The sequence below is a fragment of the Alligator mississippiensis genome, chromosome 3 (assembly GCF_030867095.1).
Source record: "Alligator mississippiensis isolate rAllMis1 chromosome 3, rAllMis1, whole genome shotgun sequence".
In the NCBI taxonomy this organism is placed as follows: Eukaryota; Metazoa; Chordata; order Crocodylia; family Alligatoridae; genus Alligator; species Alligator mississippiensis.
This window is the reverse complement of record NC_081826.1, coordinates 194,595,339-194,610,052: the sequence shown is the minus strand read 5'-3', so window position 1 is coordinate 194,610,052 and position 14,714 is coordinate 194,595,339. Positions and strand designations below refer to the sequence as shown.

The 14,714-nt window shown below is 44.4% G+C and overlaps 1 protein-coding gene across 3 annotated transcripts in view; it reads left to right on the top strand.

Annotated features, from left to right (window-relative positions):
- The window catches only part of LOC102562730 (transient receptor potential cation channel subfamily M member 3), a 397,561-nt gene that overhangs the window by 359,122 nt on the left and 23,725 nt on the right, over positions 1-14,714 (top strand). The window contains exon 9 of one of the 3 annotated variants that reach the window (XM_059724785.1): positions 2,458-2,857. The exons of the other annotated variants lie outside the window; for them this stretch is intronic. Coding sequence (XP_059580768.1) covers positions 2,458-2,496 — 39 coding nt within the window. The 3' untranslated portion in view covers positions 2,497-2,857. Of the gene's footprint in view, positions 1-2,457; positions 2,858-14,714 lie in introns of those variants that run through there. 3 annotated transcript variants of the gene reach the window in all.

Genomic DNA, 14,714 nt, shown 5'->3' with positions numbered 1-14,714 from the left:
TGTCATGCTTCCTATGGGGGCTGGGAGGTGGGAGTGGTGAGGGAAGGTGCTTTTGGGGGAGTTACTGCCCCTTGCCCTGGGAAGGAAGCTCCAGTTCATGGGGCATCTGTACACATGCTGCAGGGTGGAGGGGCAGGCACTTTAATTAGTGTGGCCTCAAGAGCCAGTCTAATTAAAGTGCCTGTAACATCACATGTATTCAGTGTCACACACCTCAAAATAGTGGCAGGGGTACTTGAACTGAAGTTCGTTTGACAAGCTTTAGTTCAAGCACCCCACCACCATTTTGAAGTGTGGGGACATCAAATAGGTGTAACATGGGCACTGCTGGGGTACACTAATTAACATTCTCCAGCAGACTCGATTAATCGAGACTGTGACACACACTAATTAGCATGCATCAGAGCAGGTGTCTGGCACATGTATAGGTGCCCATGAGGACCCAATCTGGTCCCCCCACCTTGTTCCCCCCCCCACGCTTGCCCCCTACACCCCAATCCTGAACCCATGTGTGCCCTGCACCGTGGCTAGCTGTCATGTGCTCTGCAGCTTGTTTGTATGGAGTTACACCCCTGTGGGTGGGAAGGTTACACCCCAAGGGGCAGGAGGAGGAGTTGGCTTGGTGCCAGAACCATCCCCTAGGCAATAGAGTTCAAGGGGTGGAAAGTCTGTCCACGCAGAACAGGAAGGGACACTGCATCCTGGATGCTGGAGGACTGCAATTTGGGTGGCAGTAGCCATGCGTTGATGGAACGTAAGCTAGGTAACACAGATCAGAGATAAACCTGCCCTGGAGTGGCATAATTTTAAGCTACCTAAAGAGTGCACTAGTCTCAAGTGTTAATGGGTGGACAGTCCAGGGGTTAAGACCTCAAAGAGCTACCTAAAATTAACATGTAACATGGCCCTTACTGCCATTGGCTGACCTATATAGCCAATAGAGCATTAGGTTAGGATGTTATAGAAAAATGTCTTCTTCACCTGCCCATAAGTTGAGCACAATATTAGTGCATCTTCCTCAGGACATCTGTTGGATACAGCTACTTACATCCTTATAATTCTTGCATAGTTTGAATCATCCATTACATGTCTCGTGACAATATGTGCTCCTTACACTCGAATTCTTTGGCGCCTAGAAACCACAATGTCAAACAATGAGCTAATACTTAGATAAGACAAATTAGAAGAGCTCTCAGGAAGAGCCATTTGGAAAGTAAGTAGTGAGGTTGTAGCTGTGATGCCCAGAAAATATGTGAGAAGCAAAGGCTTGAGGAAGGGCACTTTGTGTCCAAATGTTTGTCTAACATCTTTCCCAGCTGGGCACTTAATCCAGTAAAAGATATAACCCCCCCCCCCCCCAAGAAAACCTTGCTGCTTGTATATTTAGAAACAAAGTTCAGTTGTATGTGTAGAAGGAACAGAGGGAAAGAGAATATTCCAGCTATGATAGTTAAACTGTGGCCTTCAGACAAACGTATGGAGTATTTGAGGGCATGCTAAGAACTTTCCTAGCTCTGTCTAGACTTATAAACATATACAGCACCTTTACACATGGTTTGGAGTAGAAGGCATTTTAATTAGAGCAGGTCTTGGGAGCCGATCTAATTAAAATACCTGTAAAATCTCATATATTCAGCTTCCCATGTTTAAAAATGGCAGTGGCGGCACTTTAAGTAAAGATGAATACACAGATGCTGGAGCATTCAGGTTAGACCGCTCCGGCAGGCTGCTCATTTTAATCAGAGCATATGTAAAAGTGCTGCCGGCATCTTGCAGAGCTCCCCTTGTACCAATGCAGCTTTTGTAAAAGAAAACCTCCATTTCCACTAAGATTTTGAAATGCTCCCAATTTAGGTATATATGTCACAATATTCTCTCTCCCTATCCCTTAGTGTGTACATATATATTGTAATATTAATATTAATGCACGTTTATATGAATTAATCTTAGCCAACACTCTAGATCCAAGTCACCAGCTTGCAACTTTAAATTGGAGGGATCAGATATAAATCTGAATTTCTTGTTTCCAGATTTTGATAAACCCAAAAAAGCCACTAGCTCTCAAGTTCAGATCAGGCATTAAAACTGGGATATTAATCAGGCCTATTTCTGACCCCCATATGATAGCATTTTTTATCAGAAACCTCTTTACTGCTAGATTACTGCAGCTGAAGTGCTGCAGCTACCTTTCTGGCAGGGGCTGGCAGTCAAGGACAAAAGTTGCCACAGTGTGAGATAGTGAGCTTGATCTTGAAACCTTGCCATGATCACTATAAAGCTGTACAGAAATTTCTGCCACATGTACAGTGTAATCAAATGGGAGGAGAATGATTACCAGTTTTATTATTTTTTCTCTAATGTCTCAGTTGTAATAGTCTAGAAGTGTTACTTTTAACATGGTAGGTTTACAAAATCTCCAGGAGGAGGTATGATGGTAAGCAAATGCTATCCTTTCAGGAATCTCAACGATATGGCTTTTTTGCAAGACAATACTGACAGTGGAAGAGAATGACCTTGGGGATACAGCAGGAACCACAAGAGACAGCAAAGCATCTCACCAACCTTGAACATCCAGCTGTCTCCCTTTGCGATTTCTGTTCCAGCTCTTTTCCTGCCTTTGGCTTGGCCTCCTGGTTATATCATGCTTAAAAAAGATCTTGTCTGATAAACCATCTTTGTGTTGGCACAAACATTTGCTCAGAACAAACAGCAGTAAGTTATAAGGCTGTCTCCCTTTCATTGGAGCTCAGCAGTAGCACAAATTGATCCCAACTGCCACTCACTCATCAGATGATACCAATCTCTGTACTGGATGTCTCTTGTGCTTGTTTGAATTCATAAAGAGCAAACTGTAGGACTCAGGAGAGACTTACTGTATTACAGCCTGCAGATAAGCAAGCAGATGCACAAACGGGAGCTGGCAGGAAAATGTGCTGTAGCACTGAGAAATGGAGAGTTTAAAAAAAAAGCACATGCTTATGCAATTCAAACTCAGGGAAAATAAAAATACAGTTTTGCAAACTCATTTTCTTTATGCATGTGCACATTAAATCTTGCTTCATAAACCACGTTCAAGCAAAACATATAAAGTCTTAGCAAAGTTTTCCCATGCAATGCCCTCTCCTTAACACCCAGAAAAGAAGACTCAGTCTTTAATGTTTTGGCCTTTTTGAAAGATGTCTCTGAGGTCACCATGTGTAAATGAAATGAGAGGCGCTTGTGCATGACACTTTAAAGCAAGCTTAGTGCTTTTGCACTGTTTTAATGGTGTTGGTATTTGCATGTGTTGGCAGCATATTGCACAGTAATTCCAGCCGCTGTAGGAAATTCAGCGGTGTAATGTGCCTTAAAATACTTAGGGCGCAGCAGACTAAGTTTGCTGCCCCTACAGCCGTGGACAAAGGACTGGGTTTTGTGTAGTTCTATGGCTCTACAGGAAGCCCTGCAGCTGCCCAGGAAAGCAGCTCCGCCCAAGAAAAGCAGCGAGCCTGATCCCCCCCTTGGAGCCTGCTTGCCTGCCTGAGCAGCACGGGGCCCCAGTGCTTCCCTCTGCGGCTGCGGTGCCCCCCAGGACTGCCTGAGCTGGGTGGCTACAGACAGGTGCCACCTGGGGAGGGGGGGTGCTGTCCCTGCCTTGGAGGGAAGCACCAGTCCCCACCCCCAGCAGCCCAGGGACCGCTCCACCCCCCGGCAGCTCACCCTCCTCTCCCCACCGGAGAGGCAGGTAAGTCAGCAGGGTGTGTGCACGACACGGAAGTTTAATCAGCCCTAAATTGAAGCGGTGTTTTTTAAAACCCACCACTTCAATTTACAGCCCCTGTTTCATCTACACACGTCCACAACACATAATACTTAGTGCGGCTTAAATGAAGTTTAAACTTGCAGCAGACAGACATACAAGCCTGTTAAATTGGTTTAATGCAGCCTGGAATGGTTCAAAAGTGTACCTGGGAAATCAAGTACTCTTTCGAACTGATTCACTGTGAACCAAGTCAATGTTATGTGTGGACACCAAGCGTTCTGTGAAACAGGTCTGGTTGGTCCTCCAAGCACTCCATACTGCATCACTCCTGCTCCTCTGCCCTCACCCTCCACAACACAAACACACGGCTGTAGCTAGCTGCTCTGGTACACAGCCACAAATCTACGGCCCCTCTTTTCTCTTTTACTAACACTTTTATCACTGAGCTCCCTTACAAGGGTTCATGTAAGGGAAAGACCATCGATAATGAATGTAAAGCAGTGCCTACTAAAGGGAAACAAAATCCCAGAAGCATATTTCCATATAAAGAAGCCACAGGATAAAATTTAATTAGTTTCTTGCTGAAGGGAAACAAGAGAATCTCATCTCTCTTTGACATCCTTGAATAATGAAACTTCTTTTTTTTCTCTTGCCTGTCATGTTTTCATTTACTTTAGTAATACAGTCCATGGCCACTCTAATGAAGACTAGCAGCCTAGCTCCCATTTTAATCCCCCTGTTTTCCAGGTATGTAACCTATTGATCAGAATTTATTCCAGCCTGATGTTTGGCATGCAAGGAGGCTGCACCTTTTGTTATTCCAAATTTAACAGATCAGTGCATCATGTGGAATATGTAGGCACAGTGAGCGGAGTTCAGAATAGGGGCATCAGGCTACACTTGCTGTTTATGGCTTGTATCTCAACCAGAGCTGAGCCCAAACTTTCCAAACCTCAGGAATGTACAAAGGTTTCGGGTATTGGTCTCTTTCATTGCAAAGATTAATTCCAACCAAATCTGACTTGATTCCTAAAGCTTCAGGGGTTGAGTTTAGTCCAGCTGTTTTTTACAGTATTCAAATCCTGGTGCCTGATTTAGCTGTTTCTTTTCCACTTGAACCACAGATAAAGCCTTATTGTTTTCTTCCTTCGTAATAGCTACATGAGCAAAGATCATCTTTGGAGGTTTCCATTTAGTCAGAAGGAAATCTTCCTGGGTCTATGCCACCTTAGCAAAAGTTTCTGGAAGAATGCACACCTACAAGGAGCCTAAACCTCAAATCCTGAACACACTCAGAGACCACTGAAAACAATCATACCCAGCAACCTACAGGTCCAGGCTCAGTGAGTTCCCTGTCTAATTAGACCTAATTCACAGAACTAATTACAATTCACTACTATAGGTCACAGGTATGATTTGATTGGATGTAGGGGGGAGGATTGGTGCTTCATGAACCTATTGTCTCTTGCTTCCTCTAGCTCTTTCCCAGTGATTAAAATATTTATTGAGGAAATTGGATTAAAATAAATCAATTTTTCCTAAAGAGTGATCATATAAATTATTCCAGATAAAAATTCCTTAATGCTGATGTCATTTTTGTACTGGAGGAGATGGAGGAGGAGGAGTTGGCATCATATTTATGAACCATAAAATCTGTTTTTTATAGCTATTGTAAAAGCATGTAATTTGCTGTGAAGATTTGGAGAAAGAGAAGCAACTGTTTTAGTCCACTAGTGATGTACTGGTTGCTAGAACAAGTGGGTATTAGCTCAACAAAATATTTTGCACAATTTCTAATGCTAAATGGCTTGATTCTAAATTATGCTTCTACATCTAAACCTCAGATGGTGCAGGGGGGATAAACTGGTGAGGTAATGAGCTCTCATTATCTTTGCTGGGAGTTAAGAGTGCCTACTTAGGCAAGCGCATAAGTATGTGTTTTACATGTGTGTTGTATGTTCTTCAGTCCTATTAATTTAAGTATCTGCTTTCACTGTTTCGTTTAATAGAGCTGCTTGTTCTTGCCTCCCATACTCATATCAGCAGCTCATTTCACCAATGCCTATGCTGTTCAATAAGAGTATTCTAATCAGCACTACCTATATATACTAACAGTGTGCGAAGCAGGGCCTATTTGATTTGAATTTGGCCCGAATCAGGGACAGTGATTCGATTCGTTGTTTCGGATCACTGTCCCTGATTCGATTCGACCGAATCTGAAGATTTGATGCTGATTCAGAGAATCAGTGATTCAGACATAGACACAGCTTTAAAAGTTTTTTCCACATACCTTAAGGTAGCAGGCACGGCTGATGATCACTGCAATGTTGGGGCGCATGGAGCATCCCACAGGAGTGTCGGGGGGGCCTCCACATGCTTGGTGGGTAATCCAGAAGTGGACCAGAAGTACCACCCCACACCACCCCGGCTCAGTGATCGGCCACAGGGGGACTCCAGGTTCCCCCTTCCAAACCCAGGAGGCACCAGTCACTGAGCTGGGGGGGAAGGCAGGGGGGCCCCCTGTGTGCTCCCCAGTGGACCCAGAAGTAGACCAAAAGTGCTTCTATCCACTTTTGGGTCTGCTGCTGAGAACACTGGAGAGCCCCCTCCCCCCACTCTGAGCTTCTGTGAGACACTCCATGTGCCCCAGCATTGCAGCACTTATGAGCCCCTGCTACCTAGATGTATGTAGAAAAATATTTAAAGTGGTCACTATGTCCGAATCTCTGAATCTTCCCGAATTTCTCCAAATCAATTCAGAGGGTTCTGATTCAATTCGGAGAGATTAAAGGGTTCTCTGATTCAATTCAGATTCAGATTCAGCCACCAAAGCTTCTCACAGCCCTAATATATATGAGCATCTGAGATCTGACCTATGATGATTACTGGGCTCTTGTGTTTCCTATAAATCTTATTTGATTCCTTTTACCCTGGTAGAGAAAAAGCTTATTGTGTTTGTTCAAAACTGTAGGCTGCTCATCAAAATCAGTTGGGTTTTGCCCATCAGTTGCTACTTCCTACTCAGGGAATAACCCTGATCCTAAATCACTTAAGAAAGTTGTTATGAATGATGTTCTTGCCACTTAATAAATTCAGTGAACACATTTTTTTTAAGTTAAAACAGTGATTTGCATTGAGAAAGGCAAAAGTGGCTGTCATTCAGAGCAGCTTCCTATTTCATGGGAATTGCTTTGCAATTCGGGGGGCAGGGGGGAGAGCAAAACAAAATGGTGAGAAAAGATAAATATGGGCAAAAAGTACAAGACTTCCAACCCATCATATGATCAAGGATGTGAAATGGTGATAGCCTTCTGGTCTACCATGAGCCTCTGCTATCCTAGCCAAGTGTTGTTAAGTCATGCTGTAAGTGTCCAATAGCTCCAACATGACTATAGAAAGATCAGTAAGGCTAGGGACAGACATTTGAAAAGCCTGAGCCTGAATCAATTCAATCTTTGCAGGTTAGTTTAACCTGGCTAGGCTGAACCTGTTTGTAACTGCACAGACATCCCAGACATGCAGACACATGCCTGCAGTAGCTAAGGCTAGAAGCCAGGGGGGGCATTAGAACAGCCCTCCCTTCCATAATGCTGAGCTGACGGGGGCATGGCCAAGCCCCACCAGGATTTGGTAGGGTTCCCCCCCCCCCCCACAATATCTTGATAACAGAGCATTTATCAGCTCTGTTATCAGCATTTGTCTCCCCATCAGAAAACAAAGAGCCTCTCTCATTAGTTCAAGCTCTTCTTAAACAAAGAAGGAATGGGGAGAAATTACTAGCTGAGCAGTTGATTAGCTCCAGAAAGCCAACACTGCTGTGTGCCACAGAATGGACTGTAGCCAGCATGTGTTCTGCTAGCTAATGCTGAGGTGTCTGTGTAAAACAGAGGGGACAGGGGAACCCTGCTTAGCAGGGAGCCGTGTGGGGAGGGGAAGAGCAGGAGGAAGCCAGGCAAATGCTGCTGTTCCTGCAAGTCTCTGCTGGAGCTGCAGCCAGGGAGCAGAGGGGAGGGGCCAGTCCTGCTGTGGAGCAGAGAGCCCCGCCCAGCCCAGAGAGCATGCCGGGATGCTGGGGTACTCTGTTTTAACTTAAACCAGCAAGGGGTCTGAGGCAGACATTGAATAAACCGGTTTGATACAAATCAGTTAAGCCTGATACTACATTCAACCAGGTTTATCTCAAACTGGTTTCAGCCATTTTCAAACTGGTTTATGTGCACTGAACATCTGTTCTGTTACAGGTTTAAACCAGTTTCTCATCACTTAAACCAGTTTATGTGTAATGTCTGTCCCTAGCCTAAAGGATAACTCAGGCACCTTTAAAGTGCTAGGAGAAATCCCCAGCATATTCCTTCTATTCCAGCACTATGTCCTTTCCATTTGATCTGATCCACACTGTTTATACATTCTGTGCCAGTGTAGGCACCTCATAATAAGTAGTTTTGATCTAATAGAAATCCTGTTCTTTTGTTTCTCCACCCATTGCATGGTGAAAATTACAAATAGAGAATTTATTTTTTTTTAATCCTGTTGCCAATGAAAACAGAATTCCTAGGGCATCCTGTGTCTTTTCTGTGTAGCATTAGCAAATAATTTGGGAAGTGTATACTATGTTGTCTGTTACCCCAGTAATGAAAACAATGGGAAACTAGTAATATGGGATGCAGTGTGTTTTATATGAAGTGGTAGAGAACATCAGGGTTTAGGTCATTGTGCAGATAATAGGCTGCATATGTGCCCACAGATTTTTTTAGTTACATTTTCAATAAATAATTCTTCTGGGTATCTTTTCTCTCACCTCTTTCAAACACTTCTATGAAATCCACCTCTTCAAACAATCTCTTCTCCTTCCTCTTATGAGTTTGAAAAGATTACTCCTTGCCCTGTGTGGCTGTGTTGTATGCATGTGCATACATTTCATGCAGTGAAATGAACTGTTGCACCTGCTAAAATCCTTTTTTATTATTTGTATTGCACAGAATCTAGCCATGGGCTAAGCTTAAATTGGACTAGGCATTGTACAAAAGCTGTAGGCAGGGATCTGTTGTGCACAATTCAGACTGTCCACATGTTAGAGGGCTGTGTTTGTAAAATGCAATATAAATGTATATCACTCCATAATAATAATACTTAACACATCCCTTCCAGTTATTGACTACTCAATACATCTGCTAATCAGCTAGGAAGGTGATAATATATAGCTATTTTTACCGAGGCTTTTCTGCCTCAGTCACTGTAATTTTGTTATCAATTTAAATGTGAAATATACTTATGATACATTTAGCATGGAAAAATAACCTGCACACTTGTGTACTTCAAGTCTTGTGATGACAATTTATAGAACAAGGGAAGAATTTGAGGTCTGTGGCAGAACAGGGCATTTGAATCTGGAGCTCTCGTGCAGGGGCGCTCAACTATTTGGCGCTGTGGACCACATGAATGGTGCAAGGTCCATCTGTGGGATGAATGGGGCCATCTGTAAGCCAGATTGTGTGCTGGAAGATTGGGCCCTGGGAGCCTAGCACTGCCCCCTGTGCATTGGGATTGGGTCCCAGGGGCCCAGCACTGCCCCCTCCTATGTCCTACACACTGGGATTGGGTCTCAGGGGTGTGGTGCCCCCACCCCCTACCAGCTCCTACACCAGGATTGGGCTTTGGTGCCTGGTACCTCCCCACCCAGCCCTGTGCCCTGGGATTAGGCACTGGATCCAACAAGCAAGGCCTGGGACTCCCCTTGAATCCAAAGATTTGGCAGTAGGAAAGCAGTTCCACCACTCTCCCACCACCAAGTTTCCAAATCTTTGGGGAACCCTGCAGGCTGGATGACATGGCACCAATGGCCAGAGGTTGTGCACCTCTGCTCTTGTGAATAAAGAGCCATCCTTCCAGAGATGTAACATGATTCCTCAGCATCCTTGGAGGCAGTGACACACAGGGCAGTGTCAGTGGCTGTGCTGTTGGTGGTACAGTGGCAGCCAGTCTGGCAATGCAGCCACTTCTGTGTTTCTACCATCCTCCCTGGGATTCGTACTTAGAAATGGTGCCCCAGACTCACACACACTTCATTACTCTACTGGATCCTTCCACGCCTATTTCTCTAAAACTTGGAGTTTGGTTTCAATTAAAAGCACAAGTCATAACTTCTGTCTGGGCAAATTTTCAGTGCAGTGCATTGGAGGCATGCATCCAGAATTCTTTACAATAATTACTCTCACACCTTAAGTCCCCAGTACATACTGGCTACGTTTACATGAGACACTGACTGTGCAGTCATTTCTGCACAGTCATATAATACCTGTATAAACAAGTACTAATTGCACAGCAGCAGCAACGAACAGGTTTTTGTGAAACTACTGTGCAGTAGTCCAAAACTACTGAAGTGCTGCACGGTAGCATTGCATCATGGTTTCTGCCATACAGTGCTACTGCGCAGTAGTCTTGGGCTTCTGCACAGCTAGCGTCTCATGTAGATGTGGCCACTGTGGTGGGAATTTACTTCTAAGAGTTTTACTCCTTTAGAGAACCAGAACCTCAATTTTAGCTCTCTCCTCAGAAAGCTATTAAAACCCACTTCTGGAGTGTTCCACTCCAGCGCACAGTCCAATTTGAGAGTATGTCAGAAACTGTGAACAAGAGACAGGTAATAGGCCAAGACAGTCCTAGCAAAAGCTCAATATGACACTAACTTGCTTGATTCATTTGTACAGATACATAAAGAACGTTTCTTGCTCAAGATTTTTTGGTCAGCAGGGAAGGGAAAACACCACGAACCCAGGAGCCCACTTATTCAGATATTGCCCTAATGCAAGACATGATTTCCTGTCTAGTTTACTGCTGCCCAGAATGAATTGCTAATATTTATATAGATAGAGAGTGACACAAAAGCAGATCACAGAAAGATCAGGTTCTAAAAAACTGAAATATCCTAAACAATAGACAAATGGGTTACAGCTGAGATCAAAAGCAGCATTAAGGTGAAGTATACACTTTATACTTAGACCATGCTAAAAGCACTTAAAATGTGAGCATCTGCATGTTAAACCTCATTAGCTCATGCTAAGTACCCTCTGAGAATTTCAAAGTTATGCCACTTTAGGTGAGGTTTAACTCTGGGCTGTGCCACCTAACTTGTGTTCTGCTCCATAGAGATAAAACAAGCAATTAGCAGTCCTCCAGTATCCCCGGATGTGTCACTCCAAGCCCCACACCCACCCAGAACAGGGTAGAGCCCAGGAGCCCTAGCTGTCAGTCACTCTCCTGCTCACTAAGGCTGCGCGAAACAAGTTTCATCTCGACTTCTGTTTCTCCATTTCAAAGGGACAGTGTTTCATTTCACTGTCTGAAGCACTGTTCTGTTTTGTTCTGTCAAAACTGTTTCGCTATTTTGACGTTTCAACATTTCCCCCATAGGCTATAATGGGGAATCGCAAAAATGCCCGTAACTTTGTCATTTCTTTCCTGATTCAAATGAAAACATCAGGGAGGGTAGCCCCTACTAAGGACACACATTCTCTCAATTTTCAAGGTGATAGGTGCAGGGGTTTCTGAGAAACTGCACCTCAAGTTGCTGACAAGCAAAACTCATGTCATGCGTGTGTTAAGGTGGAGTGGGGTGAAAACAGCAGGCTTGGTAGCCATGCTGGGGCCATGAAGACTGCCAGGTTTCAAGGAGATAGGTGCAGATGTTTCATGGAGATAGGTGCATAGGTGCTGATGCTGCTGAGCTGCTGGAAGACCATTCAGTAAGCTGACCCCAAGGCCCAGAGAAAGCTCAGTTCAAACAATGCTTTTTAAGCTGTTTTTCCATCCCTCCCCCAGAGCACTGAGATTGGAAGGGACTTCAGAGAAGAATCACAGTCACTGGCCAGTTACACAGTCAATATCAGAGCAATCCTTCCCCTCTCTTCCCCCTCCCTCTCCATAGTTTCTGTTTAGCTGCCAGCAAACCTAGCTTCGAAAGTCAAAATCTTTTGAAATGTTTTGAGAGCCGTCATTTCATTTCGAAGCTGGTTTGAAGCCTTTCGTTTCATTTCAGTTTCACTGTTTTGAACTGGAAATGCATCAAAACAGCTTCAAAACAAAGCACCTGGCGAAATTTTGCACAGCCCTACTGCTCACCAGCCCTCTAGTATCACATCAGAGCTATGCAGGCAGAAAACAGCATTAACAGGCAACTGCTTATACCCTGTTCTAACTGGGCTGTGCTGCACCAAGGGGTTGGGGCACAATGAAGCCCAGCAGCTGCAGGCAGGCAGTGTCCACTGCTCCTGGGGCTGCAGCAGGGGCAGCACTGGGCTCTTCCCAGCACTCAGTGGCAGCACTGGGAGGGCAGATTGAGCTCCGTGGGGCTGGTGGAGCTGCTCAGAGTGCAGTCCTGGCTCTCCCCACCTCCCGCTGCTGGGCTGCACTCTGAGTGGCTCCACCAGCCCCATGGAGCTGAGCCTGGTGGTGGGAGGTGAGGGAGAGCCACTGGCCTGGGCTGCAGTCAGAGTGGTTCTGCCACTGGCTCTCCCGCCATCTCCTGATGCCGGGCTGAGCTCCATGGGGCTGGCAGAGCCACTCGGAGCACAGCCCTGGCTGTTCCCCGTCTCCCACAACTGGGCTGCTTCAAAACTCAAAACGTTTCAAAAGTTTCAAAACATTTTGAGTGCCCTTTTTTAAAGCTGCTTTGACGCCTTTTGTTTCATTTCGATTTTGCTGGTGGGAGCTTGGAATGTGTTGAAACAGCTTCAAAACAAAAAACTCAAAATTTCACACAGCCCTAGTTGCTTTCTGTGTACCAGGAAAACCCATTCCTCTCCTGATGATTTTCTTAACCTGTATTAACCAGTTACATCATCACAATGGGAGGGCTTTAACAGTGCATTCATCTCCCCTGTGTTGTGTCATGTTGCTGTGTTCCTGGTTTTGTGCCCTGCAGTAGTGTTTGAGGTTTTAGAGAAGATGTTATTTAGGAGCCGTGAGGTCAGGGGTGGGCAAAATATGGCTCAGGGGTCAGCACCACCACCACACCCCACCATGCCAGGAGAGGTCAGCACCCTTGCCCCTCCGGGTCAGCATTGCCCCCTCCCCTGTGGTCCACAACAACTCACCAAAACTCCCTAAGTAGCCCTGCAGCCCAATTAATTGCCCGCCCCTGTGTTAGGTAAATGATTGCATACAAAGAGAGGGGAATACCCAGTTGTCTGGGTGGTCCCTTCCAATCTTATGTCCCTTCAGCATCATCTGCCACTAGCAGTAATTTAATCTTAGCTAGGTCCTTATCCCAAACAGTTTTTTACCACATTTTACCTGAGGGTTTTGTTGTTGTTGTTGTTATCAGCAAAAAATTGCTTATGCTTTCACCTTCACAGTTCTTAAGCCTTGTATAACTAACCTCCTTTAATGGCTTGTTTTATTACATTCTAATACTTCTGTCAGGTGTCAGGGGAATCTTCTGCTAAAATATTCAGGCAGAGCAAGCTGAATTATAAATGCTAAAATGCACTGTGGAACGGTTTGACTGCTCTGTCAGAGAAACACTGAAGTTTCAGCATGTTCTACTGCAAGAGGAGTCTTCTGCCCAATTTACATAACCATACAACACTAACATACTGTTTGTGTGTAGGAAGAGGTGATGTTCAAAGATATTTAAAGAGAATGAGAATAGTTTTGAATTAAAATGAATTGAATTGATTTTTTTTCCTGTACAGTGCCCTCCTCCCCCGCCAAAAAATGTCATCATAAAATGATGAGGAAAAACATGACCCTGATAAAAAGAGCATGAATAAGCTTCAGTGTCTTAAGACATTATGACTACAGCTTGTAAAGTCCTGGATGCTCTCATCACCACTGCTGCAGTTTTTCCTGTATCCTTGCCTGTCTGTTGCTTTGACAGCAGGCACCATCAATCTGAAACATGGAGAATAAATTTGCTTCTGTACCTCTAGGTCATCTCTAGACAGGCAGGGTAAAATACTTTTCAATGCAGTTGTACACAGCACCCTCCCAACTGAGACATTACTGCTCCATTTCTTTTCAAGCTGACACCAGCTAGAGATCTGAATTGATTTCAGCCTTTCCCTTGCTTTGTTCAGTCTCCAAGACTTACCACTACAAAGAAGAAAGTGTAAAAAAGAAAATATTTAAAAATAACAAGAATAGGGGTGCATTGCTACTCCAGGGACGTAAATCTAATCCCAAACTCATCATGCTGCCAGACACAGGAAACATGAGAGAAGAAATGCATCCAGGTACTGGGGAGAGACAACCTTTTGTTTCATTCTTGGGTCAACCCATGACAAATACTTGTAATAACTTCAAGTGCCAAGAAAAGCTGCGTGGTGAGAATAAGAGTGATGCAGTCAAGAAAGGGATTAAACTGATATTTAAATTAATGGGTGGTTTGAAGAACCTTTACTCTATGAAAAGTCTTGAGAACAAATGTATTTCCATTCCATGCTCCTCAGAAGTTGGTGATGATGTAGGCGTGTGGTGGCTATCCCTATTTCTTGGTGGACCTAGAGGTAAAGTCCATTCCATTTGCATAAAATAAAAGCATGAGTGCTTGGGCTCTGACGAACTGTGGTGCAGCTGGGGAGGGTGGATTAGTCAGGGACAGTCACTACCACATTTTGTGCCAGTTGTACAGAGCCCTGAGACTAGCATAAATCAGCATCATAGTAGGGGCTTTTGCACTATTGTGTGCCATTTCTGTCCAGCCCTTTTGCAGCCCTTAGTGTATCACCATATGGCTGCTTGGCCAACAGATCCTGCAAAGCTCTCCATCATTATCCCTCCACATCCTTGCTCCTTACAAAATGGAAATCTGTGGGACATCCTGAAAGTTTAGATGTGTGCTTTCACGCATGATTTTGCAAGGCTGAAACTAGCAAAAGATGCCATGTTAAAACTTGGAAATAAAACTGCAAGCCTACTCTGAAATCCAAGGGTTCCTTTCTTGCATTTTCTCATTAACTAGAAAAATAAACTC